Source organism: Tursiops truncatus, chromosome 11 (assembly GCF_011762595.2).
Source record: "Tursiops truncatus isolate mTurTru1 chromosome 11, mTurTru1.mat.Y, whole genome shotgun sequence".
NCBI lineage: Eukaryota > Metazoa > Chordata > Mammalia > Artiodactyla > Delphinidae > Tursiops > Tursiops truncatus.
In genome coordinates, this window is record NC_047044.1 from 77980813 (window position 1) to 78004577 (window position 23765).

Consider the following 23765-nt stretch of genomic DNA (forward strand, 5'->3'; position numbering starts at 1 on the left):
GGCGGCAGCCACTGCTCCCTCCCTGAGGGCGGGCGGGGGGTTCAGGCTGAGCACTTGCTAAGCCCGTCCTGGCCCGGGGCCTGGAGGTGCCCACCAGGAGGCCCTCCCCGGACCCTGCTGGGGTACATGTTGGGAGGCGGAGAGCATCTCGGATGCCCCTTCCCCGCCGCTCCGGGTAGCCCCGCGCGGCGACCCCGCTCCACCTGAGCGCTGACTCTCGCCGCCCGGCGCCGCTGCGCCCGCGGGCTGAGCGCGCAACCAGCCGGGGCGCGGGGGGAGGGTGCGGGACATGGGGGCGAAAGCGGCGCCGGTCCCGGGATTGGGGGGTGGAGGCGATTGAGAGCGGGGCATGCGCAGTGGGGCGGAGGAGGTGGCGATGGCCAGGGGAGGCGGGGGGACTGCTGTTTATTTGCAGCTGGGCCAACTCGGCGGCGCAGGCGGCGGCGGAGCGCGGGGCGCTAGCGGCAGGTCCAGCTGCCGCCGACTATGCCCGAGCCCACCTCCGGGCAGCCGCCGCGCGCCGCCCGGTCCCCGGCTGGGGACGATGCCAGACGCCCGGGAGAGGCCAGGGCAGCGGCGGCGGCGCGATGGTAGTGACAAGCTCTGCCCGAGGCGGCGGCGGGGACCGCGCGCCCTCCAGGCGGCGGGGCTGCGGACTTTCGGCGCCTGGGGCCGCGGCGCTGCTGGTCGGGGCGAGCTGCCTGTGCTACGGCCGCTCCCTGCAGGGCGAGTTCGTGCACGACGACGTGTGGGCGATCGTCAACAACCCCGACGTGCGGCCCGGCGCCCCGCTGCGCTGGGGCATCTTCTCCAACGACTTCTGGGGCAAGGGCATGGCCGAGAACACCAGCCACAAGTCCTACCGGCCGCTCTGCGTCCTCACCTTCAAGTGAGTCCCTCACCCCTTGCTCGCGGCCGCCGCCGTTTCTCCTCAGCCCCAACCCGGGCTGGGAGAAGTTGCGGGACTGGCTTGGGGGCCGTTTCTTTTCTCGCCGCCCCTTCCCCTCCACGCCTCCCTCCTCTCCAGGCTGCCCACGCCCCTCTGCTCAGTGGTCCTCCGCCCGGCTGCTTGGGGCTCCCGGGGCGGTTCAGGAGGCGCGGGCCGGGACTTGGAATTGAGTTTCTCGAGAGTCTGCACTCTGGGCGGGCTGGTCTCTGGGGCCAGGGCTGGGAGGGGTCTGGTGGAGCCCACCCGCCTCCGCACAGCTCACCCCCGTGGTACGGTGGCCAAATGAGACCAGCGCGGGCCCAACGAGCTCCGGGCGGGTGGCTGTGGTGGTGAAGCTTCGAAGTTGGGGGTTTCTCGGCGGCTGCTGGTGAGCTGTGCGGACGGGGAGTGTGTCAGCTCCTTGGGAGTCGTGAGCTGCCAGGGCTTGCGTGGGTTTGGGGAGGAGCAGCACAGCGGGCAGAGGCGCTCTCCCGACCTGCAGACTTGGCTGCTCCTGGAGCCTCGCCGATCTTCGGGAAGGGCTCCAGATTTAGACTTTAAAAGGTGCAAAGGAAGGCAGGAAAGCGTGGGATCCTCTGGGGGTCCTGGCGTCCCAGTTGAAGTAGTGTTTCTTTTACAATCTCGGAGTCATGATTCAGCATTTCAAGTGTGAATAAGGTGCAAAGGGAATCGGGAGAACGCCAGGGTTTTGCCGGCTGGAGTATTTTCTTGAATTTAAAAGACGGCTAGCTTCAGGTGGAAGGGGAGAAAGGCTGATGCCAGGGGAGTGCTGGCTCGCGCGTCATGAGCTTGACTCAGCTCCTTATAATTTGGCTCAGCATTTAAGCTTAAAATGTGCTGGACAGAACTGTTGAAATAATATTGGTTCAGTAACATCAGCGTTTTAAGCATTTTCCAACGGGTGTAATATGAACCCGTCTTTGTGGTACTGGTCATTGGAGACAGGGTAAACAGCTTGAAAAGCCTGCCCAGGCCGGGAGGCCGAGGTCTCTTGACAGGTGGCTGATAACTTAGAAAAGGAAACCAGAGCGATTGTACTTAATTCTTCAACTGAAAGTTGAATGTTTTAAGGCGGGTGAGGAAATAGCACATTTGACTCTGAAGAGAGTATTTTATAAACATTTATCCTTTTGGAAAGCGGTTTTGTTTTTCAGCTGAAAGATAATCTCAGCTACTAAGTTGCTCAGTCCGTTTTTTCCCTAAATGTTTCTTAAAATGGCACATTCTTAGATGGCACGATATGTGTATAACTTCTAAATTGACCTGCTTTTTCATTTATTACAGAGGTTTGTTGATTAGTTTAAGGTGTGGTAGCTCACAGCATGAGGTGTGCTGGGCTTATAACAGCCACGGAGACCATCTAGGTCCCTCCTCTGAGCTTTTTCCATGTACAAAGATCAGGGTCAAATGCCTGTGCCCACTTGGTGGAGGGTGGGGAAGAGTGTCTTCACTTCTTGACTTTCTAAAAAAAAAATTTTTTTTTAATTCGTGCAGGAGGTGGCAGGGACAGAGAGAGAGAAGGGGAGGAAAGGAGTAGACAGTGAGGCAAGGCCGTTGATGAAGAGGAAAGCAGGCGGTTGTGCAGAACAGGGGCAAAGGAGAAGGAGAATTGAGGGGGCAGGGGGCACCTCTTCATTTATGATGCTCACTGGTTATAAAAAGCAGCCTGGTTGCTAAGATGCATTGCTCTTTGCAGAGTGTGTCTTACTGGCTGTGTAAGATATACCTTTTTTTTTCGAGATTGAGTTACAAGTCTAGGGTGCACTAACTGGAAAGTAATAGTGCCTCTTCAGAAAGAGAAATTTAACTAACCTTTCTGTACTCACAGGCATTGATTCGAATAAGATGTGGAGGCTTTCTCATCACAGTCACCTGAGGTGAAACTGCATCTTCCAGCGCAATAGCGTGAGGATGGGCATGTATAAGGGACGCCGTTAACGATGTTAGGCCCACACAACTCTGAAGATTGTTGTAAGGAAGGACAGAAAATCACATTTATTAACTATTCAGTGTGAACCAAGCATTGGCCTAGGAACTTTACATAGATCATGACTTTAATGATTTTTATTTTAGGTAATCGGTGAAAACACAAAGTGGCCTTTGAAATATATTCAAACTATCTTAACTGTATCTTAAGCTTGTTTGAGCAGAAATTTTGAGACTTGAAAACCATTCAATTAATTAATGATTAATTTTGTTGTAAGAACACCTAACGAGATCTGCCATCTTAAATTTTTAAGTGCACAATACAGTATTGTCAGCTATAATGTTGTACAGCCGCTCTGTAGCACTTATTCCTCTAGTATAATTGAAACTATATACCTGTTGAACAGTAACTCTTGGTGCCCCTCTCCTCTCATCCTGCCCTTGGCAACCACCATTTTACTATCTATTTCTATGAGTTTGACTACTTTAGGTACCTCACATAAGTGGACTTCTGCGACTGGCTTATTTCACGTAGCGTAATGCTCTCCAAGTTCTTCCATGTTGTTGCACATTGCAGGATTTCCTCCTTTTTAAGGCTGAATAATATTACATCGTGTATATATATCACTTTTCTTTATCCATTCATCTAACGATAGACACTTAGGTTGTTTTTATATCTTGGTTATTGTGAATAATGCAGTGAACACGGGAGTGCATATATCTCTTCAAGATCCCGATTTCAATTCTTTTGGATATATACCCAGAAGTAGGATTGCTGAATCATATGGTAATTGTATTTTTAATTTTTTGAGAAAGCTCTATCCTGTTTTCCATGGTGGCTGCACCATTTTACTTTCTAGCCAATAGTGTACAAGGGTTCCAAATTCTTCACATCCTTGCCAATGCTTACCTCTTTTTTTTCATAAAAGCCAACCTAACAGGAGTGAGGTGATAACTCATTGTGGTTTTGATTTGCATGATTAGTGCATGATTTGCATGATTAGATTTTGATGATTAGTGATGTAAGCATCTTTCCAAGTACCTATTGGCCATTTGTATGTCTTCGTTGGAAAAATGTCTATTCAAGTTCTTTGCCCATTCTAAAATCAGGTTATTTAATTTCTTCTGCTTTAAGTTGTAGGAATTCCTTATGTATTTTAGATATTAACAACATATCAGATATTTGGTTTGCACATATTTTCTCCTCTTCTGTAGGTTGCCTTTTCACTCTGTTGATTTGTTTCCTTTGCTGTGCAAAGGCTTTATGGTTTGATGTAGTCCCACTTGTCTAATTTTGCTTTTATTGTTTGTACTTTTGTTATCACATCTAAGAAACCACTGCCAAACCTAACATCATGAAGTTTTTCCCCTGTGTTTTTCTTCTAGGAGTTTTATAGTTTCAGGTCTTACATATAAATTTTTGATACATTTTTGGGTTGATTTTTGTGTATGTTGTAAGATAAGGGTCTAGTTTCATTCTTTTGCATGTGGATAACCAGTTTTCCCAATACCATTTATTGAAGAGACTGTACTTTCCCCGTTGTGTATTCTTGGAACCCTTGTTAAAGATCATTTGACACATATATGTGGGTTAATTTCTCTATTCTTTTCCATTGGTCTATATGTCTGTTTTTATGCCAGTACTGTACTGTTTTAATTACTGTAACATTGGAATATATTTTGCAGTCAGGAAGTGTGGTACCTTTAGCTTTGTTCTTCTTGATCTATTCAGGTTCTTTTGTGGTCAGTATGAAATTTATGATTTTTTTCTTTTTCTGTAAAAAATGCCTTGGGATTTTGATAGGGATTACATTGAATCTGTAGATGGCTTTGGGTGATATGGAAATTTTAACAATATCAAGTCTTCCCATTCATGAACATCGGATGTCTTTCCATTTATTTGTGTCTTTAATTTCTCTCATCAGTGATTTGTAGTTGTAAGTGTATACGTTTTTCATCTCTTTGGTTAAGTTTATTCCTAAGTATTTGATTCTTTTTGATGCTATAGTAAATGAGATTGTTTTCTTAATTTTGGATAGTTCATTCTTAGTGTATAGAAATATGGCTGATGTTTGTACGCTGATTTTTGTATCCTGCAACTTTACTGAATTTGTGTATTAGTTCTGATAGATTTTTGGTGGCATCTTTAGGGTTTCTGCATATAAGATCATGTCATCTGTAAACAGTGATAATTCTACTTCCTCCTTTCTGATTTAGATATCTTTTATTTATTTTCCTTGCCTAATTGCTCTACCTAGGACTTCCAGTTCTATGCTGAATAGAAATGACAAGCGTGGGCATTCATGCCTTGTTCCTGATCTTAGGAGGAAAATTTTCAGTTTTTCACTGTTGAATATGATGTTAGCTGTGGCCTATTCATAAATGTTCTTTATTATGTTGAGGTAAATTTCCTATAAACCTAGTTTGTTGAGAGGTTTTTACCATTAAAGTGTGTTGAATTTCATCAGATGTTTTTTTCTGCATCTATTTACGATGATCATGTGATCTTTATTGTTCACTTTGTTAATGTAGTGTATCACATTAACTGACTTGCGTATGTTGAGCCATCTTGGCACCCCAGTGATAAAAGCCTTGGCACCCCAGTGATAAAAGCCATCATGGTGTATGATTTTTTTTAATGTGTCGTTGAATTTGGTTTGCTAGTATTTTGTTGTGGATTTTTGCATCTGTGTTCATCAGGGAAATTGGCCTATACTTTTCTTTTCTTGTAGTGTCTTTATCTGGCTTTGCAAACCCATTTTTTAAAAAACACGTTGAATTTTGAGATAATTGTACATTCCCATGCAACTGTACGTAATAATATAGAAATCCGTCATATCCTTTATCCATTTTCCCTGGTGGTAACATCTTGCATAACTATAGTACACAGTCACAACCAGGGGGTTGACATAGATACAATCCACAGTTTTTATTCAGGTTTCATCAGTTTTACATATATTCTTTTTCTTCTTGTTGAATGTATATTTAGTCTATGCAGTTTTATCATGTGAGCCTACCATCTCAGTCAAGATATAGAATAGTTCTATCACAAAGAGCCTTCATGTTTTCCTATCATAGCTATAGACACCTAATTGATAACAGCTACTAATATGTACTCCATCTCTATGTAATTTTGTCATTTCAAGAATGTTCCATTTAGAACCATACAGAGTGTAAACTTTGAGACTTTTTTGCACTCGGAATAATTCTCTGGAGTTTATTCAGATTGTTGCATGTATCAGTATTTCATTCCATTTTATTGCTCAGTAATATTCCATTGAATGCATGTATCACAGTGTGTTTAGTTATTCATCTGTTAAAGGACTTCTGGGTTGTTTCCAGGTTTTAGCTATTACAAATAGTGCCACTACAAACATTCATTTACAGGTTTTTATGTGAACATAAGTAGTTGTTTCTCTGGGATACATGTTCAGGAGTACAATTGCTGGGTCATATGGTAGTTGCATGTTTAGTTTTTTAAGAAACTGATAAACTGTTTTCCATCCATCCTATCAGCAGTGTATGTTTCTCTGCTTCCTCACCAGATTTGGTATTGTCACTGTTTTTTATTGTAGCCATTCTGGTAGGTGTGAAGTTGTGGCTTTAATTAGCATTTCCCTAATGGCTGATGGTGTTAAATTTTTTTTCATGTGTCTATTTGCCTTCTGTATGTCCTCTTTGTTAAACTTTCTCTTCATATTTTTTGTTGATTCTCTAAATGGATCTTTTTCTAAATGTCGAGTTTTGCGGTTTCTTTATACATATTAGATATAAATCCTTTGTCAGATATGTGGTTGGTAAATATTTCCTTCTACTCTATAGGTAGTCTTTTGAGCTTCTTAACAGGGTTTTTCCCTGTGCAAAACTCAAACTGATTTTTTTTATTAAAAGTATTATCTTTGATTTAGTGCATGAATGTCACACATACTAACGGCTAGAAATTCCCTTAAGAATAAACAATAAAAAATTATTTATTTATTTATAAAGATGTGTAATGCTTTTTTTTTTCTTCTTTTTAAGTTTTTGGCTGCACCAAAGATCCGTACTGAGGATCTTAGTTCCCTGACCAGGGATCAAACCTTTGCCCCCTGAGGTGGAATCTTAGCCGCTGGACCACCGGGGAAGTCCCTGTAATGCTTGTTATTATAAAGGTACTTACTTGTGTAGAAAGAGACTATTCACAGTTTTTCTCACATAAGAAATGGGCAGCAGTTGAAGTGAGGAAATGGATTATTAGAATGTCTCCTTTTACCAGTTTGGAGGGCAGGGCACAATGGAAAATGAAGGCAGCTTATGAAGGTGCAGTGATTTGTATCATATCAATTTAGCTAACTGGAACTGCGACTTAGAAATTCCTTTCCTGTGTTGTACAGGGCAAGGGCTGGACAGGAGAAATTTCTTCAAGGTTTGGAAAGTGAAGGTGAAGTGGTTACCGACGAGGATTCTTGGCCTCCTTAATCAATAGAAATTGAACTGAGGCCAGACAAATTCAGGCAAGGCTTTACCGGGGCCCCTGCTGCAGCAGGGGGCAGTGAGAACAAGCAACAGGTTCCCTTGCCTGTTCTCGCTTCCAGAGGGGGGCCAGCTTGTTCCTTACATGGGGTGAGGGTAGGAGTGTGTCCAGGGGTCAGGCCAGAGGGGTGACTTAGGTGGTTTGCCCACCCATTAGGTGGTGTCCGGTGCAGGGGGCGTGCGCAGCGTCCTGCTTGTGCTCAGGGCCCTTCAAAAGTGGCAGTTGGGTTTTTGGTCTCTTTGAATGTTTTATCCAGAATTTGCCCCAGCTGGGCATGCAAGCAGTTATTTTTAGTCCCATATAGTTTCTTTGTATTTTGTTGCTCAAGGAGAGGTTTCTCCAGGTGCAAGCATTGCAGCACTGCAGCAAAGGGTCTCAGGTTCCAGCCTGTCTCAAAGTGGCCATGTTCCCGAAAGTGCAGTCCCACTGCTCACCGCTGGAAAGCCAGTACTTGAGAGGAAAGGTTGGTGGAAAAGAAAGCTTTGCTTATTTCGGAGGCGACAACTGGGGGAGAAGGTGGACCCATGTCCAAAGTCCAACTCCCCACTGACAATCAGCGGACAGGAGCTTTTAAAGGGGTGTTTCAGGGATGTATAGGCGGAGGGAGGGGGCCGTGTACAGGAACAGCACAATCAGCTCTGACAGTCATCTTGAACTTGGTCATGCGGTGGTGGTCTGATCAGCATCATCTTGATTGTTTTAAACACAGGGTCAGTCCCAGGGTTGGTTTGTGCCCATTTCTTTGAGGCCAGTTCTTGGAATTGTGGCAATTTATGTGATGGCTACAGTCTGGTCATCATGTAGTTAACTTCTTCCACCTGATGGGGGTTTCAATATTTACAAAACAGCTCAAAAGATATGGCTCAGGATATTATCTATAGCCCTTGAGGAGGAACTAAAAGTCCTTGACTTTGCTTAATGACTAAACTATTTAGTCTTGTTTGACTGCTTTCCTTTGCTTCTGCATTTTCTCACTTCTCTGATTAAATTTTTTCTTTGACTAAAGATTTTCTACAGACAAAAGGCATGCGGAGGACATGGGGTCGGGGTGGGGTGGGGTCTGTCCTGGGAAGGCCACATAGGGTCCTGTTCTGTTTCAGCCATGTACCCACTCAGAAGGTGTGTGTAGGTTTGGTTTGTCGCAGCTCATGCTGGTTGCCCCAGGCTTGCTGAGTAACCTGCTCTGGTGTGCAACAGCAGCTAATTCTGCAGCTCCTCCGGAATTCTCCAGATCTCCTTTAGCTACTTGGAATCATAGTGCAGGTATGTGTGCAGCACTGTGGAGACTGCTGGCCTGTTTGCAAGCCACTCCCATAGTTAAAGTTGGAGCCTAGGAGGCTGCAAGAAACAGAAGTGTATTCTAGTTAATCTTTGTGGGTTCCAGTCCCTCCTTCCTTTCCCCTACTTCAAGTCCATCCTTCCTTCTCGAATGCCTGCCCTGCTGGCGTTCCACTTGTTATAGACACAGGAGCAGCAGCCTTGCATAGGCTATGTAAGGAGTTCCCATGATTGTGGAAGGTCAAAACTCTGCAGCAAATTCCTGCTGCTGTATCATTCCTGATCTGCTTCTCTGGTCAAACTTTAACTGATACAAATAATAATTTCTTTGTGTTGCTTGAAGTGAATTTAGAATTCTAATGAATTTCTGTCTCAAGTCAAATCTTCTGTTCAGTCTTTTCATAATCTCATTTCCAAGGACACACAGGAATATTTTTGGACTGTTGTAGAGCAGAATCAAAACATCTGTGAAAACTTAATCTGCAGCAGTAACCTTTTTTATTTTTCTTCTTTATCCTTCACTGGCCATGACATGTTTTTCACTGTGGAATCAGGTGAAGCACATTAAGTCACTTTGTAGACACTGAATTGACACAGAACCAAACCTCGTAATGCCCGTAACGCCCACCTTGAAAAATGGTCCTGATTGATATAAAAGGTGCTTAGCTTTTAAAATTTTATTTCCTTTCTACCCCCCTTTCTCTTGAGGAGAAGCTCCTGCTGGATTGTTAGCGGTGCCATTCCATATCAAGAAGCAAGGAGAAGCTTCCTTCAACAAGAAAGGACCAGCGGTTTTTCCATGTTAATGATGGGGAAGCGAAGGCAAATTAAATGACCTCAATTCTCTTTCCAGGTTTAGGCTGTTGAATCATAGTATTCTACTAGTTCGCTATAAAGTTTTATTTTATTGAAGGCTCTGATGGTAATATAAACCAGATGAGTGAAAGTGGCTGGTTTAAAATGTCAGAGTTAAAAAATAGAATATCTTAATATGTGCAGCTGTAAGGATTTGCAACATTTTAATGTTTAGATCTTGAGAGTTTTTTTGCATCAGTTTGCATCTTCTAGTCACAAATGATATGCCAACCATGAAAATCAACTCTAACCGCTGTGCCCAAAACCTGAAAGAAATGGTTTGATTTGACCTCTATGGGAATTCATTTTGAGATAGTCTATTGCTACAAGACATAATTCTGTTTTCTAAGTCTGTGATAGGAGACAAGTGAAGACTGTTTAGGATGTTTGACTAGATTGTCTAGGATGTTCAGTGATGGATGTAGTTAAGGAAAAATGTGATTGGAGGCAATAAAGATTTTATAGAGAAAAATGAATAAAAGAAGTCCTCTGAAAATTTCATGCCAAACTAAGTTTATCTTAGAAAGCCCAAGACGAGGAGGTTAGCATCCTTGCCTGTTAGGATATGCTTTAGATGTAAGATAGCCTTTAGGCTACAGTCTGTCTGGTGGTGTAGGAGGGATAGAAAATGAGAGGAATATATTTCTGTATCATGAGGGTATTTTTTGTGTGTGTGTGTGTGGTATGCTCTCACACATCTCACTATCGTGGCCTCTCTCACTATCGTGGCCTCTCTCACTATGGTGGCCTCTCCCGTTGCGGAGCACAGGCTCCGGACGCGCAGGCTCAGCGGCCATGGCTCACGGGCCCAGCCGCTCTGCGGCATGTGGGATCTTCCTGGACCGGGGCATGAACCCGTGTTCCCTGCATCGGCAGGCGGACTCTCAACCACTGCGCCACCAGGGAAGCCCCAAACATATATACCTTTGAAAGAAAAAAACATTTGCTAAAAATTGACAGCTCAGTTATAGGTATAACTAACTATATTATATTTGGTGTTGATCTGTTCATTTTTGTTATTTACTGCCTCACTTCTGGAAGATTTTTCTTCTGGGACTTGCTTCCTTCTGTGGTCACTGATCTTCCTGCCCTCAGTTTCCTCACCCTTTCTTTGATGCAGTCGCTACTCTGAATACTATGTGACAACAGAGACTGTAACGGCCTCCTCCTGACCGGCTCCCTTTTGCCTGACCCCTCCCTACAGCTTCCTCAGCCAGGTGAGGATGAGTTTTGCTTTGGCCTCAGGGCACCATCTCCCTGCTGCACTTTTGTTTACATTGGTGCCTTGGAACGCATCCTTTGGTTCTTTATATACATGAAGTGATGACGAGTTGCTGATTTATTCCTGGTCCTGGAGGGAATGCAAAAGAAGAGCAACTAAAATGATTAAGGGCCTAAGGGATTCTCCTTAGAGGAAAAACGAGAAGAACCAGATGTCGTTGTTTATTGGCTGAATGATCTAAGACTATGGAAAGCATTTAGAAGTATGAGAGCTGTAATGAAGGCAGGAGGTAAGAAGAAGAAAAATGAACGGGGATATAGGAAGACGGGAGAACTAGAACCCGGCTGTGGAAAGTCACCCGGAAGGTGTTGGAGAACCCATCATTTGAGACACCAAAAACAGAAGATGAGGGGTACATTTAATTTTTTCTTTTCCCAGGTTTATAGTCTTACTGGAAAAGAACGTATGTTGTGTTGTTGCTGAGAAAACTGGATATTTTCCGGCAAGCATGGCAACCATATGCAGCCTTACCTTAAGCTTTGAGACCTGGGTATTGTTCTGAGTATCACCTGTCTTGAATCACTGGGTTGCTTAGGGCAGACCTCTGGGCCCCATCTCAGATCTACTGGCTTAAAATATCTTGGGATGGGATTAGGGAATCAGCGGTTGCAACTAGCACACTGGTGATTGAGAATCCAGGGAAGCACTGGGACTCAGTGGAAGTCTATGTTTAATGAGGTTGAGATGCCCAAATCTGCCTGGCATGGCAGAGAAAGGACTCCAGAAGCTCATTGAGATAGGAATGTCGGGGTGCATTTATCACCTCGTCTGCACACACCTCACTCCCACCCTCTACTGCATTCCCTGAGAGGGCCAGGTGCTTCTCCCTTCATTGAGACATTGAGAAATACATTAGTGAGGGAGTGCCTGCAAGGTTGGGAAGCTCTGTGTCGGCTCTTTTCTGTAGGCCGAGTGTGATGTGGGAGATGCTGCCATTGAGGTGGGTTTTCCGACTCCACTGGGGGTGATGGGATCCTGGAGTTCCGGAGGCCAAGTGACAGAGCTTAGCTGCCAAAGACTAGGTGAGAGCATTTGCTATGACAGGCATGAGGATGCGGTGATAATCAGAATGTTTTGACCCACAGGGATCATTGGTGGTGGCATGAAGTAGTCAGGCGGCCCTCTTAAATGTTACTTGATCTATATACCAGGAAAATTGCAGGTTCAGGGCCCAGAACTAGACACGAGTCACGACGATGGAACATCACGACCTCTCACGCAGTTTCCAGACCCCTGCCAGTTCATTGACGTACGGCTGTTTGACTGAAATAGAGTTGGGGTCCCCTTGAGGAGGGACCCTAGTATATTCCCTAGTAGAAGTCTCTTGCAGAGATACAGGCTGTTTTTATTTTTTTCCTAAACCAGAGGTATTTTTCAAAGAAGAAAACTAAAAGAGAGTAATGGGCTTTACCTAGAGCTCTAGGCTGTGAGGTGTGCGTTGCTGGATGAGGGACAACCAATGACTTTCTTTTCCTCTCCTACCCCTCTTCCTGTGGCTGCTTGATGCCAAACTGTGTGACCCTGTGACCTTTCCTGGGAACAGGTGCCTTCCGATTGCTGTAAGCTCAGTATGGCCCCCCCCCGCCTTTCTGCGCACTTTTACGAAGAGGCCGAGGATTTCAGACAGAGACGGGGCTCTTTACTTTCTGTTTGCCAAAATCTGGAAGGCTTTCAGCCAGTAGGCATGACTATCAAGATTATTTTAGAAAAAAACGTTGTTTTACTTCCTATTGCTTGGCCTACCTTTATATGAGAAAGGAAGGCTAAATCAAATAAAGTTAGAGATTCTTTGAATAGAAAGAGAAAGATGATCTTTTCCAACTTCCAACTTCATGTAAGTTTATTTGTTCGTCCAGTAAACCTTCACTTAGAATCTACTGTGTGCTAAGTGAGATGGATACAGTGACAAAAAATTAATTTCTAAAAATGTATGAAAATGCTCATAACATTTGAGGAGTGTAGTAAAAGAGTTTTAAAAAACTGATTAAATTCTATGATGGAAGTACGTTCAGGGTGACGTGGAACCTGAGAGACTGTCCTCCCTAGGTGGTGTTTAAGGTAGGCTGTTATCGCATCTCTGTGTGGACATTTCTGGTTATCCCAAACACTGATTCTAGTTTTAGATCTTACATCTTTCTCTGAGCTGAAGTCTGCCTCTCAGTAGTTAGTTAGCAGGCCCCGTGGCAAACTGTGAGTACTTGAACCACCTAAATGGGCACCCAGGTATGTCCATGCAGCCACGGAGGCCCAGAGTTGCCAGGTCTTCTAATATTTGAAGAGAAGCTGGAAGTTTTTATATGAAATCACCTGTTTTATTGTGTGACGAGCATGCACCAGGCACTGTGCTAGACACTGGGGATGTAGCCATGAATATGTCAGAGAGCCTTTCCCCTGGAGAACTTGGTATCATTTCTGTCTGCCACCTTTCTCCAGGCTGAGTGTCCCCCATTTCCTCAAACCTATCTCCCTGTGACATCACTTAGAGACCCTTCCCCCAGCATCCTGGAGCTGTCCTGTGAAGGTGCTCTGGCGTTGAAGTAGCACCCTGAGGGGCTGCTGCCCCACACTGGACACCACCCACGTTCCCTTTCCCACTTGCACAGAGAAGGCCTCCCTCTTCCTTATCTCTGTACCTAGTAGGTTCTCCTACTGCTAGAATTCTCTCACTTTTAATCATCTTTCTCTGTTTCTCCTCTCTTTCACCTGCTATGCTGTTAACTCTTCAGTAGCCAATGCTGTGTCTTCTCTTTGTATCTCTGGGCTCCACGTTATACCTGGCATCTAGCAGTTGCTCAATAAATATCTGTTGGAGTGAATTGAAATGAAAAATATTGACTTAGGCGGTTCCCTGACTGTCTATTGGTAGTTTGGTCTGTTTCGGTAACCAGGACACAGTAACTCGGAGCTTAGGATAGAGTAACAGCCCTTGGACATACCATGTGTAGAGTTTTAATCTGGATTGCGAATATCTTGTTCTCTTTTATGTCCAAATGTGGGTCTTTACTGTTACCCATATTCTGTCGAATCCTCTTAGAATGAAGTAACAACTTCAAGCATTTAAATTCTTTGTGAAACTCAGTCTCCCAGTACGGTAACTAACTCTCCTTCCCAGATACAGGCCTTCTGCAGGTTTGGTTAGCATATACTATAGATTCGTTTAAGATTTTGGTAAAAATATTGAACAGCTCAGAGATATTATCAGAACCTGTGACGTACCCTGGAGGTCTCCATCCGAGGAGACATTGATTTATTATTCACCACTCTTTGTGTGTGCTCAAACCTGTCTTATTCTATCTTGTATGCAAGGAGATCCTGAGAGAGTCTGATAAATGTCTTTGTTAAAATAAAGATGTCATGCATCTATCACATCCCGTCTCCTATTAACATGTGAATTAGTCAGTTAACTCCCTTTTTGTGAACCCCTGTTGGCGCCCAGAATCAGATTCTTTTTCCAGGGCTCACAAATAGAATAAGTTCTAAAATTTTGTCATCATTTCATCTTAAGCTCACTTGTCTATAATTTGGAGAGTTCTTTCTCCATCTTTTAGACATTTAGAAAACTCTCCTAATTCTAGATTTTCGGTGATTTCTCAAAGCTTAGATTCACTAGTGTCAGGTACATGTGAGAGGCTTTCACACTGCTACCTCATCACTGCAGTGGTTCCCCATTCAGCAATTAAAAAAACATATTCTGGCATCTACTTGAATTCACTTAAAACACCAGGCACTCTGTCCTAACCGATTTCCAGATATAATCTATATGAATAACATCTGCATATTTTCAGATATGACACCTATGGACACAAAGGTGACTCATGCCTACTATTTTATATCATTTTGGAAGGGGAAAGGAATGTATGTTAATTACCTCATAAAAGTGTGGTAATATAGTACGGTCGGTCGTCTTCAGTGATGCTTTTTACTTTCCAAATGGTTGAATAACAAATAAGTTAGAAAAATAATAGGTCTTTTGTTTTCTTTTTAGAAACAGTGCTATTATTTGTAATCCAGAGTTATGATCTAAAGTATAATATGTGTGGGAATAGTCAAATCCATAAGGGTTTTGGTTTATTAGGTGTCTTTCCTTCTCTGTATTGCCGTTTTTGTAATTAACACAGTGAGGTGCATCTTTTAGATTGACAGGGCCATTTCCATCTCTTCCTCTACTCACACTCACAAGACTTCTTGTGGGAGTTTGCTCCCACACCAAGCAATTCTCCGACACCTGCTGGGTGTCCTAGAATTCGATTCAGTCCTGACACTCCCTACCGGGAGTTAGCATCAGATCCGCCCAGGGAAGGGCTTGGTTCTACACGATTGCCCCACTTCAGACACCAGTCGCAAGTACTGGGTCCCCAGGTTACCCCCATTTATGTCTGACCTGGCTACAAGTTGGGGGTTCCCAGAACCCCCTCCTCAGCTTTGATAATTTGCTGTAATGGCTCACAGAACTCAGAGAAACACTTATGTTTACCAGTTTATTACATAAAGAAGGGTATGATAAAGTGTACAGATAAACAGCCAGGTGAAGGGATGCACAGACTAAGGTCTGGAGGGTCCTGAGTGCAGAAGCTTCTGTCCCTGTGGAGTTGGGCTGCATCACTCTCTGGGCATGTTGATGTGTTCACCAACCTGGAAGCTCTCTGAACCCCATAGTTCAGGGAATTTTATGGAAGCTTCATCACGTAGGCATGATCGATTATTAACTCAGCCTCCCTCACCTATGCCCTCCCTGAGGATGGGGGTAGGGCTGAAAGTTCCAAGCTTATAATCGCACGTGATCTTTCTCGTGACCAGCTCCCATCCTGAAGCCATCCAGGAGCCCAGTAAAAGTCACCTCATTAGAACAAAAGACACTCCTATCTCCCAGGGAATCCAAGGGATTTAGGAGCTCTGTGTCAGGAACCAGGGCCAAAGACCAAGGATTAGAACAAAAGGTGCTCCCATTGCTCTTATCACTTAGGAAATTGCAAGGAATTTACGAGCCCAGTGCCAGGAACTTGGGGGCAGAGACCAAATATTAAAACGAAAGACGTTCCTAGCACGTGTATCACTTCGGAAATTACAAAAGTTTTAGGGCCTCTGACCAGGAGTTGGGATGAAGATCAAAATATATATTTCTTACTATATCACAATATCACATATATATGTATATATATTTTTGAATACTTTTCTGGTTATTTCCTTACAGAAAATTCCTAGAAGTGGAATTTTTGGCCAAAAGTTGTATAATTTTTAAAGCCTTTGATACATGTCGACAACCTAGAGACCTTTCAGTTTGGGCACCCACCTACCACATGTGAGATTGCCTGTTTTCTCTCATTGAGATGGGTGTGAATGAATTTTAAATGAATGGCTTAGCTGGTCTGGAAAACTCAGCCTGATGAAGTGAGAAACAGTGTAAAATCAACCTCAGGGGGATGGGCTGTCAGGGAACTGCACCCCCGTTCCCCGAGGATAGGGACTTAGTCTTGTCCTTCTCAGAGCTCCGCCATCCTGAGCTTTCTGATTTCCGGCAGCTCTATCGGCCTGTGGGCGTCCTCTTTTACTGGAATGGGAGGGATGCTGTTCTCCCTTCTTTAGCTGGACGTGCCAGTCCCCTAGTTCACTGCCCTTTCCTCTTTCCTTCTGAATGAGGTATTTCACACTGGGCTCCTATCCTAAGGATCTTGGGGGTGTGCGCAGACTCATGGGTCTGTCAACACAGCTGTCTGGAATCTTGCTTTGGAGCCCTGGAGTTGGATCCCTCACAGCAATTCATTTTTCTAGGCTTAGTTAGGACCATGATTACTTCAGTGGGAATGAAAATTGAGTTGATTAAGTGACTATGACATTTAGATTCATATGTCCAAATAAAGCCTGAGATGTTTAAAATTCTGTAGGTTAAAGCTGTGTATGAATCAAGTCAAGTGTTTAGAATATGCATATGCCATCGCTAAAGTTGACTTTTAGATTCTTCATTGTTTTTGGCAAACAGGAGGTGTTTGTGTAGGAGAAGCAGATCAAGAGCATGAGAATAAAGATGTGGTATTACTGTTTTGGTAAACTGGGCTGGAGTCTAGACAGCTATAGGCAGTACCACTTAGGGTGTGTATGCTCTCCCAAGAGAACCCTTCCCTATACAATTGTATCTTTTCTATAACCCTACAGACTCAGTTGGGGACATTCTGTCCTGTTTTTAAATTAAAAGCTACCTTCAGAAGTCTCTCTGTTGTGCATTTCTGTTTTAGGAAAGTGTTTTTTAAGATGTTGAGCAATTAATTTCCCTTCTCTTTGTGGTTCTCTTTTTAGTTTCTTTGTTGTAATCCTAGAATTCAGATTCTGAGATCTATAGGAATTTATGTTAGAAAACATTTAATACAAATTCTGAAATGCTATGTTCTTTCTCATCCTTATAATTTCTGCTACAGCTGGTAATTGTGGATAGGTGCCCTGAAGATCCCTTGTGGAGTGGTAATTAATGATGATTCCTTGTGCGTAATCTGAAAATTTGGTTCCTGGTGGCACCGTAGGTGAGAGAACACAGTCATACCTGGTTTGTCTCAACCTTGACCACAGCCGCAGTTTCCTGCTCTCTTTCTAATCTGTGGTGGCCATAGCTCTGACCCACAGCGCTGTGGACTTGCCTCTAACACTCAGCTGCTTAGGAAGAGGTGGCCATGATACTGGGGGGTGTTTGCATCAGCCAGGGAGTGAGGGAAAAAGGGGTGGCATGCCTGTCTGCCTGCCTTCTCAGTGAGGCCACAGTTTTCTGAAGTAATATTGTATTGCATTTGCAGTGATTTCTGCAGATAGCAAAATTTTTAGATAGGAAAAAAATTACACTCAAATGTACAGAATCACCTGATATTGGGAATCATTTAAAAATAATTGAATAACTTATCTTTTAAAATGATGGATTTCCTTTGTTTGTGCTTATGTTCTGTTTGTAGCTAATTCAGTTTTTGTTTGTTTTTACAGGCTAAACATCTTTTTGACTGGCATGAACCCATTCTACTTTCATGCAGTAAATGTCATTTTACACTGCCTAGTGACCCTTGTGCTGATGTACACCTGTGACAAAACTGTCTTCAAGAATCGTGGACTTGCTTTCGTTACAGCATTGCTTTTTGCTGTGCATCCTGTTCACACAGAGGCGGTGAGTGTCATTGGAACTCAATGAAATAATGAAGCAAAAAAGTGATCCTGGGCTTCCTGGTGGCGCAGTGGTTGAGAGTCCGCCTGCCGATGCAGGGGACACGGGTTCGTGCCCCGGTCCGGGAGGATCCCACGTGCCGCGGAGCGGCTGGGCCCGTGAGCCATGGCCGCTGAGCCTGCACGTCTGGAGCCTGTGCTCCGCAAGGGGAGAGGCCACAACAGTGAGAGGCCTGCGTGCCGTGTAAAAAAAAAAAAAAAAAAAAAAAAGTGATCCTTTTTCCCTTTCGAAATCATGTGAATTTAAAGCTCTACTAAAGTGTTTATCTTTATATATAAATCATTCTGCATGACAGCTTTTCTTTCTGAATGTTCAAATGGCCTTTACTGCACCTTCAGGATTTCACACCTGTTTTTCACACCTGTTATTATTACAGGTGGCAATAAATGACCACAGTTCTTTATCTGCAGAAAATTTAAGTCCTAATGTGTTTTAAACAGCAAGGGGCATTTTGAGATACTTAACGCTGAGTCATTGTTTGTGCTCTACAGTTTTTTAACCTTTTCTCACTCTGCTTTATGTTTATAATATTCATGATGCACAACTGTAAGTGCTAGGTGAGAGACTATAAAAAGTTGAACTAACATTCTTCAAGTTAGACACATTTAGGAGACTTACCATCAGTTTTCCAAGTTATTTAGTATGAATTGTAGTTATTTGGTGGATAAGGAGAAATTTATTTAGAAAATATAGATAGTTTAGATCTGTGCTCTTATTTAAAATATGGACTTAATCATTCACCAAGATGGCGTCATCCAGCTAACCTTGTTTCACATCTCAATAAACACAGTTGGTTTATTTCATGTGTATTGCTAGGGGTGGATGAAGACTTTCCAAGGGGTATGTGGGTACCACAGTTTTAAAAGAATTGTTTCCAGAGGCTCAGATTGCATCCGGACACTTTCCTGCAGCTCACATCTGGGTCTGAGTGCACACCTGGGGGAAAGGTGTCAAATTGATTCTCCTCTCCCTGTTCCCCTTTCAATTGCCTTTTTCTTATTTAAAGAAAAATAAGGAATGTCTTGCATACATTTACTATGCCCCAGGGGTACAAACAGGCACCTTACAATGAAACAATTTGATATATTGGTGTCAGCCAGGTCTCCTCTAATTAAGGCATCATAAACCCAAAGTAGGGCTTCTTGTCTTTTTCTGTCTTTACATATTTCTGTGAGGAATGCAGCATGGCATTAGAAGTAGGCTGTGGTGGCCTGTGAGATTCTGGTTGTCATGGGGATGTATAATATGTTCATTTGATCTGACACAAGAAGTCTGATTTGGCCAATTGGCTTAATAATGAGAAATGGTTAGGCCATATGATGGACGTTTGCCACAAACAAAATTCTAAATCTGTAAGCTCAAGGTTTTGACACAAGTGAGAGTGATAAAGAGCGAGTGATAAAGAAGAAAATTATTTTATAAAAAATTACTTTCTTAAGGGTACTTTTTCCAGCCCTTTCTGGGTATTTTGGACTGAACAAGGTACCTGTAAGTGGAAGACTATTAAGTATAAGTAATAGTCCTTTGCAATTAAGTATAAGTAATAGTCCTTTGCAAAGTCTCAGTCAAGCCTTTTTGCTGTACTTCTGAGAAACTGTGAAAGCAAACGAAACTAATAACAGGTAACTCTAAATGATGGGTACACTTCATTTATTTGCTTTCAGCCAGATTAAAGGAGAACCTGATAGAATTGTCTGCTGGTAGATCATTAAACATTATGCAAGATGATAGATCACCATGATTTTTCAAATAACTTGGGTGTTCAAAGAATTAAGTCACTGTATAACATGGCTACTTCTGTCCTCATTTATATAAGCAGTGTTTAAATACAAAAGCTACGGATAGGACTGATGCCGCATGCTTTCTTATTCTAACAAAAAATAATATTCAGTCATAGATAACTGAATTTATTAAAAAGAAAGCTACAACTGTATTATTAAGAGGTGTATGTTTTATATTTAATAATTATTTATCATTTTTTCTAACTTACGATGTATTTAATAATTGAAAATAATAGTAATTGGACTAATAATACAAAATTGAAAATTAGCACTTAGGTGTTTTGATCACAGGAAATTTAAAAAATAAATTTAATTGCATATGTATTTTTACTACAGAGAGAGATAATAAGTAGAATATTTAAAAATGTAACTATAACACATTAAGAAAAAATGCTGAGGGGGAAATAAAATGGAAATATGAGTTTAAGGGGAAAGGGTGTAAGATGTCTATCATTTAGAGAAGAGCCTGTTCATATTTGTGTAAGGGGGACATGATGAGCTTCAAATTGCTGTGGTATGTTTCAGGTGCATTTGGTGCATTTAAAGGAGTAACATTATGGCGTTATTTTAAAATGTCAGTTTCTAAAATGCACAGGAAGTTAGATCCTTTGAATTATTTAAAATTATGATGAAAAATTTTAGATGTGAATTTTAAAAGATGAGAGTAATGCATAAGTTTTCAATATGATTGTTAGATGAAGAGAAATAATCAAGGACCACTACTCCTAGCCATATAGAATATATGACACCAGGTCAGTGGCAATGTTTTAATCTAAGCCCATCAACAATATTATGTTTCTGACAAATAATTTCATAAGTAGAGTTAAAAATTCATGCTTAGAGTGTCTTGGAGAAAATTTTTGTAGGAAAGAACAAATGAGTAGAATAAGAATGGTCCTAATTCTGTGCTTGCAGAGAGGGAGAGCATAAAATGCAGGTAATCTCAGGCAGTGTGATCATGAGCTAGCTGGAGTTCTAAGAAAAAAGGAAAATCCTGTTAGCAAAATGACCTGTAAGAAAGGGTTTCACAAATACCGTATGTTAACACATATATATGGAATCTAAAAAAAAATAATGGCTCTGAAGAACCTAGGGGCAGGACAGGAATAAAGACACAGACATAGAGAATGGGCTTGAGGACTTGGGGAGGGGGAAGGGGAAAGCGGGACGAAGTGAGAGAGTAGCATGGACATATATACACTACCAAACATAAAACAGCTAGCTAGTGGGAAGCAGCTGCATAGCACAGGGAGATCAGCTCAGTGCTTTGTGACCACCTAGAGGGGTGAGATAGGGAGGGTGGGAGGAAGACGCAAGAGGGAAGGGATATGGGGATATATGTATATGTATAGCTGATTCACTTTGTTATACAGCAGAAACTAACACACTATTGTAAAGCAGTTATGCTCCAATAAAGATGTTAAAAAAAAAAAAAGGTTTCAAGCAGCTTTTGTACTAATCGGAAAAAAAAAAATCCATGGTAACACAATTATGGGGACAAAGGAGCCTGAGAGCTAGACATTTATTTGGGGAAAAATCTTAAAGAAACTATTTGCATTCACAAGGAGATGGGGGAGGCATAAGAAGGCGAAGAAATTTGACCTGTATAATAAACTATACTGGAAAGTAAAATCAAGAGACTGTTATTTAATTATAGATATTAGTTCAGGTTTCTAGAAAGGAGGGCAGAGAAATAGAGAAAAAGAAATGTGTGTTATGAAAACATAGTGATACATTATTTAAGAAAAAGAAAAACAGACCATAGTGTGATGAAAAAGGAAGTTAGTAGGATGTGTCTCCTCTTTGTTAAACAAGAACAAAAACGAGACCATAAATTACAGCAGGAAGGATGGAGGGCTTAACTTGCGGGGGGAGGGTTTAGTGTAAACATGTTGATATGATTAAGGATTTGCTTTCTTAATTACGTAACCAACAAATTGTTAAACGAGTGCTTGCTTAGTGCAGGCCCTCTGCTAGGTGCCAAGGGGGTATGTGGGTGGGGAGTGGGGTCCCTACCCACAGTTTGTTCATAAGCTCCTAGAAAAGCCAAAGAGCGTACACATAAATACATACAAGACAAAGCAATATGTTGTAATAAAACTGAAATTCCAGCGAAGGCAAAAATTATTTCCAGTTTAAGTAGAGAGGAATAAATTCATTTAGTTATGTAATTTTTCAACAAATATTTGAGTGACTATAATACAGTCAATCAGTGCAGGGCTATAGCAGTGAATAAGGTAGACCTAGAGCTTTCCTCATTGAAGGCCTTGTGATTCTTGGGTTTCCTGACAGTATATTTCTTGGGAAATTTATGTTTTTCTGAATCCCGAATCATGAGAAAAATCAGTAGAGAAATTGGGGAAATGGGGAAATCATTGTAATTCTCCTATGAGAATTAAAACTTAACAATCATCATAGAGACATTACTGTTTGAAGGAATGCACTTCTGTCCAGTCAAAAGCAAGAGCAGGAAATGCTGACACATGGAGTTGAAGGTTAGGGTTGACGTTTCCACAGCTGGGACAAGAGTACTTAGGAGAAAATTGGTCATGATCTAATCAGCCAGTTTGGCTTTCAGCTGTTGCCATGTGTTAAGTGTGTGTTCCTGGCTCAGTCTGCCACCAATAGAACTCATTTTGCAGGTAAAATAATTAATAAATATAATATAATAGTGATAGTGCAAGAAATAACAAGTTTTGGGGGCAAATTAAGTCCTTACTTGTCAGTTTCCACATGTGATTCTGTTAAGCCTGCTAGGAGATCTGAATGTTACATTATTTGAATTCTACTCAATTATGTTCACTGATTTTTTTCAAATGTTTGAATATTTGTTAAAGGAATACGGTTCCCAGGTTACAGCTACCTGCTTGGTGATGGAAACTTGAAGCTTAAGGGAAGAAATACATGCTCTCCATCTCTTTGTATATTTGACCAAGTCCTTTTGTACTTCCCAGCACCCTAGGTTCAGCCTGCGTTGTCACGGGATCAAGCCCAAGGGGTGACAACTTGACGTTCCATCTTTGCTTCTTGTTGCCCACTCTCACCCCCTTTTCATGTATTCCATGCTCTCATCACTTTAACCTCCCCTTCCAGGAACACCCAGTATGCTTTCAGGACTCTCTTTCCTCTGCCTGGAATGCTTCTGCATTCCCTCTCTGGCCCAAGATTCACATCCCCCTGTCTTGAGGTTCCTGAAGTCCTCCTTGCTTGACCTTTAAGTCTCAGTGAATAAGGCCAGCCTTTCCACGAAGCCTTCCCAGATCCTACAGTCCAAATTAATGCCTTCAGTCTTCTCATGGCAGTGATTTTTCCCCTTTACAATACATGCAGTTTCCTTGTAACCTCTTAATACCCTTTTTGACTCCTCACCAGACGTTAACTGCTTGGGGCAGGTTTAATCCCTCCAGCTGGCATAAATACCTGGCAAATAGGAGGCACTTGTTAAATGTTTGTTGACCGGCGTGAAACATGCAATTACTGAACAAGATGATGTTGACAAATTGACTCACTGTGTGGCTAGTCTGGCCAGATAGTAGTTGATGACAAGCACCTTGTTTTTAAGACACTAACCCCCTTGCCCCAGAGACCCCAGCTTAACAGGGATACAGAGTAGGTGTTCAGTGACTGCTTGGTGGTTTGGAGCTGGCAGCAGAGTCTCTCAGTGTTAGCACTGACATTTCAACCCCCGCTCTGAGCTTCTGCTCCAAGGGACACTCCATTCTTCAAATCTGGGCGCGTCCAGCTGGCACACGCTGCTATTGCTGCTGCTGTTTCCCAGCAGAGCTAACTGACTACAGTTTGAGAAGCAGGGCTTCAGGCGCCTTGAAGGCATTAGTTATGCCTGCCTAGCTTGTGATTGCCTCATTCCAGCTTGCCACACCCAATATCAGCTTGCCAGTCCTGCTGTTGTCTGGGTTGGCCACAACAGTAGTGCTGTGTTGGGTGTCCCCCTGGGCCCAGACGCCTGGGCCTTATCCCAGGACTTT

General features: G+C 42.7%; 1 protein-coding gene across 8 annotated transcripts in view; it reads left to right on the plus strand.

The window, feature by feature from the left end:
• Window positions 1-432: 432 nt before the first annotated feature.
• The window catches only part of TMTC1 (transmembrane O-mannosyltransferase targeting cadherins 1), a 263389-nt gene continuing 240056 nt past the window's right edge, over window positions 433-23765 (plus strand). For 5 of the 8 annotated variants that reach the window (XM_019935766.3, XM_073788882.1, XM_073788881.1 and 2 more), the window contains exons 1-2: window positions 433-889; window positions 17764-17941. In XM_019935766.3, the coding sequence (XP_019791325.1) occupies window positions 588-889; window positions 17764-17941 (480 nt within the window). In that variant the 5' untranslated portion in view covers window positions 433-587. Of the gene's footprint in view, window positions 890-6904; window positions 7027-10638; window positions 10739-17213; window positions 17316-17763; window positions 17942-23765 lie in introns of those variants that run through there. The other 3 variants (XM_073788884.1, XM_073788886.1, XM_073788885.1) reach the window with 3 other exon arrangements.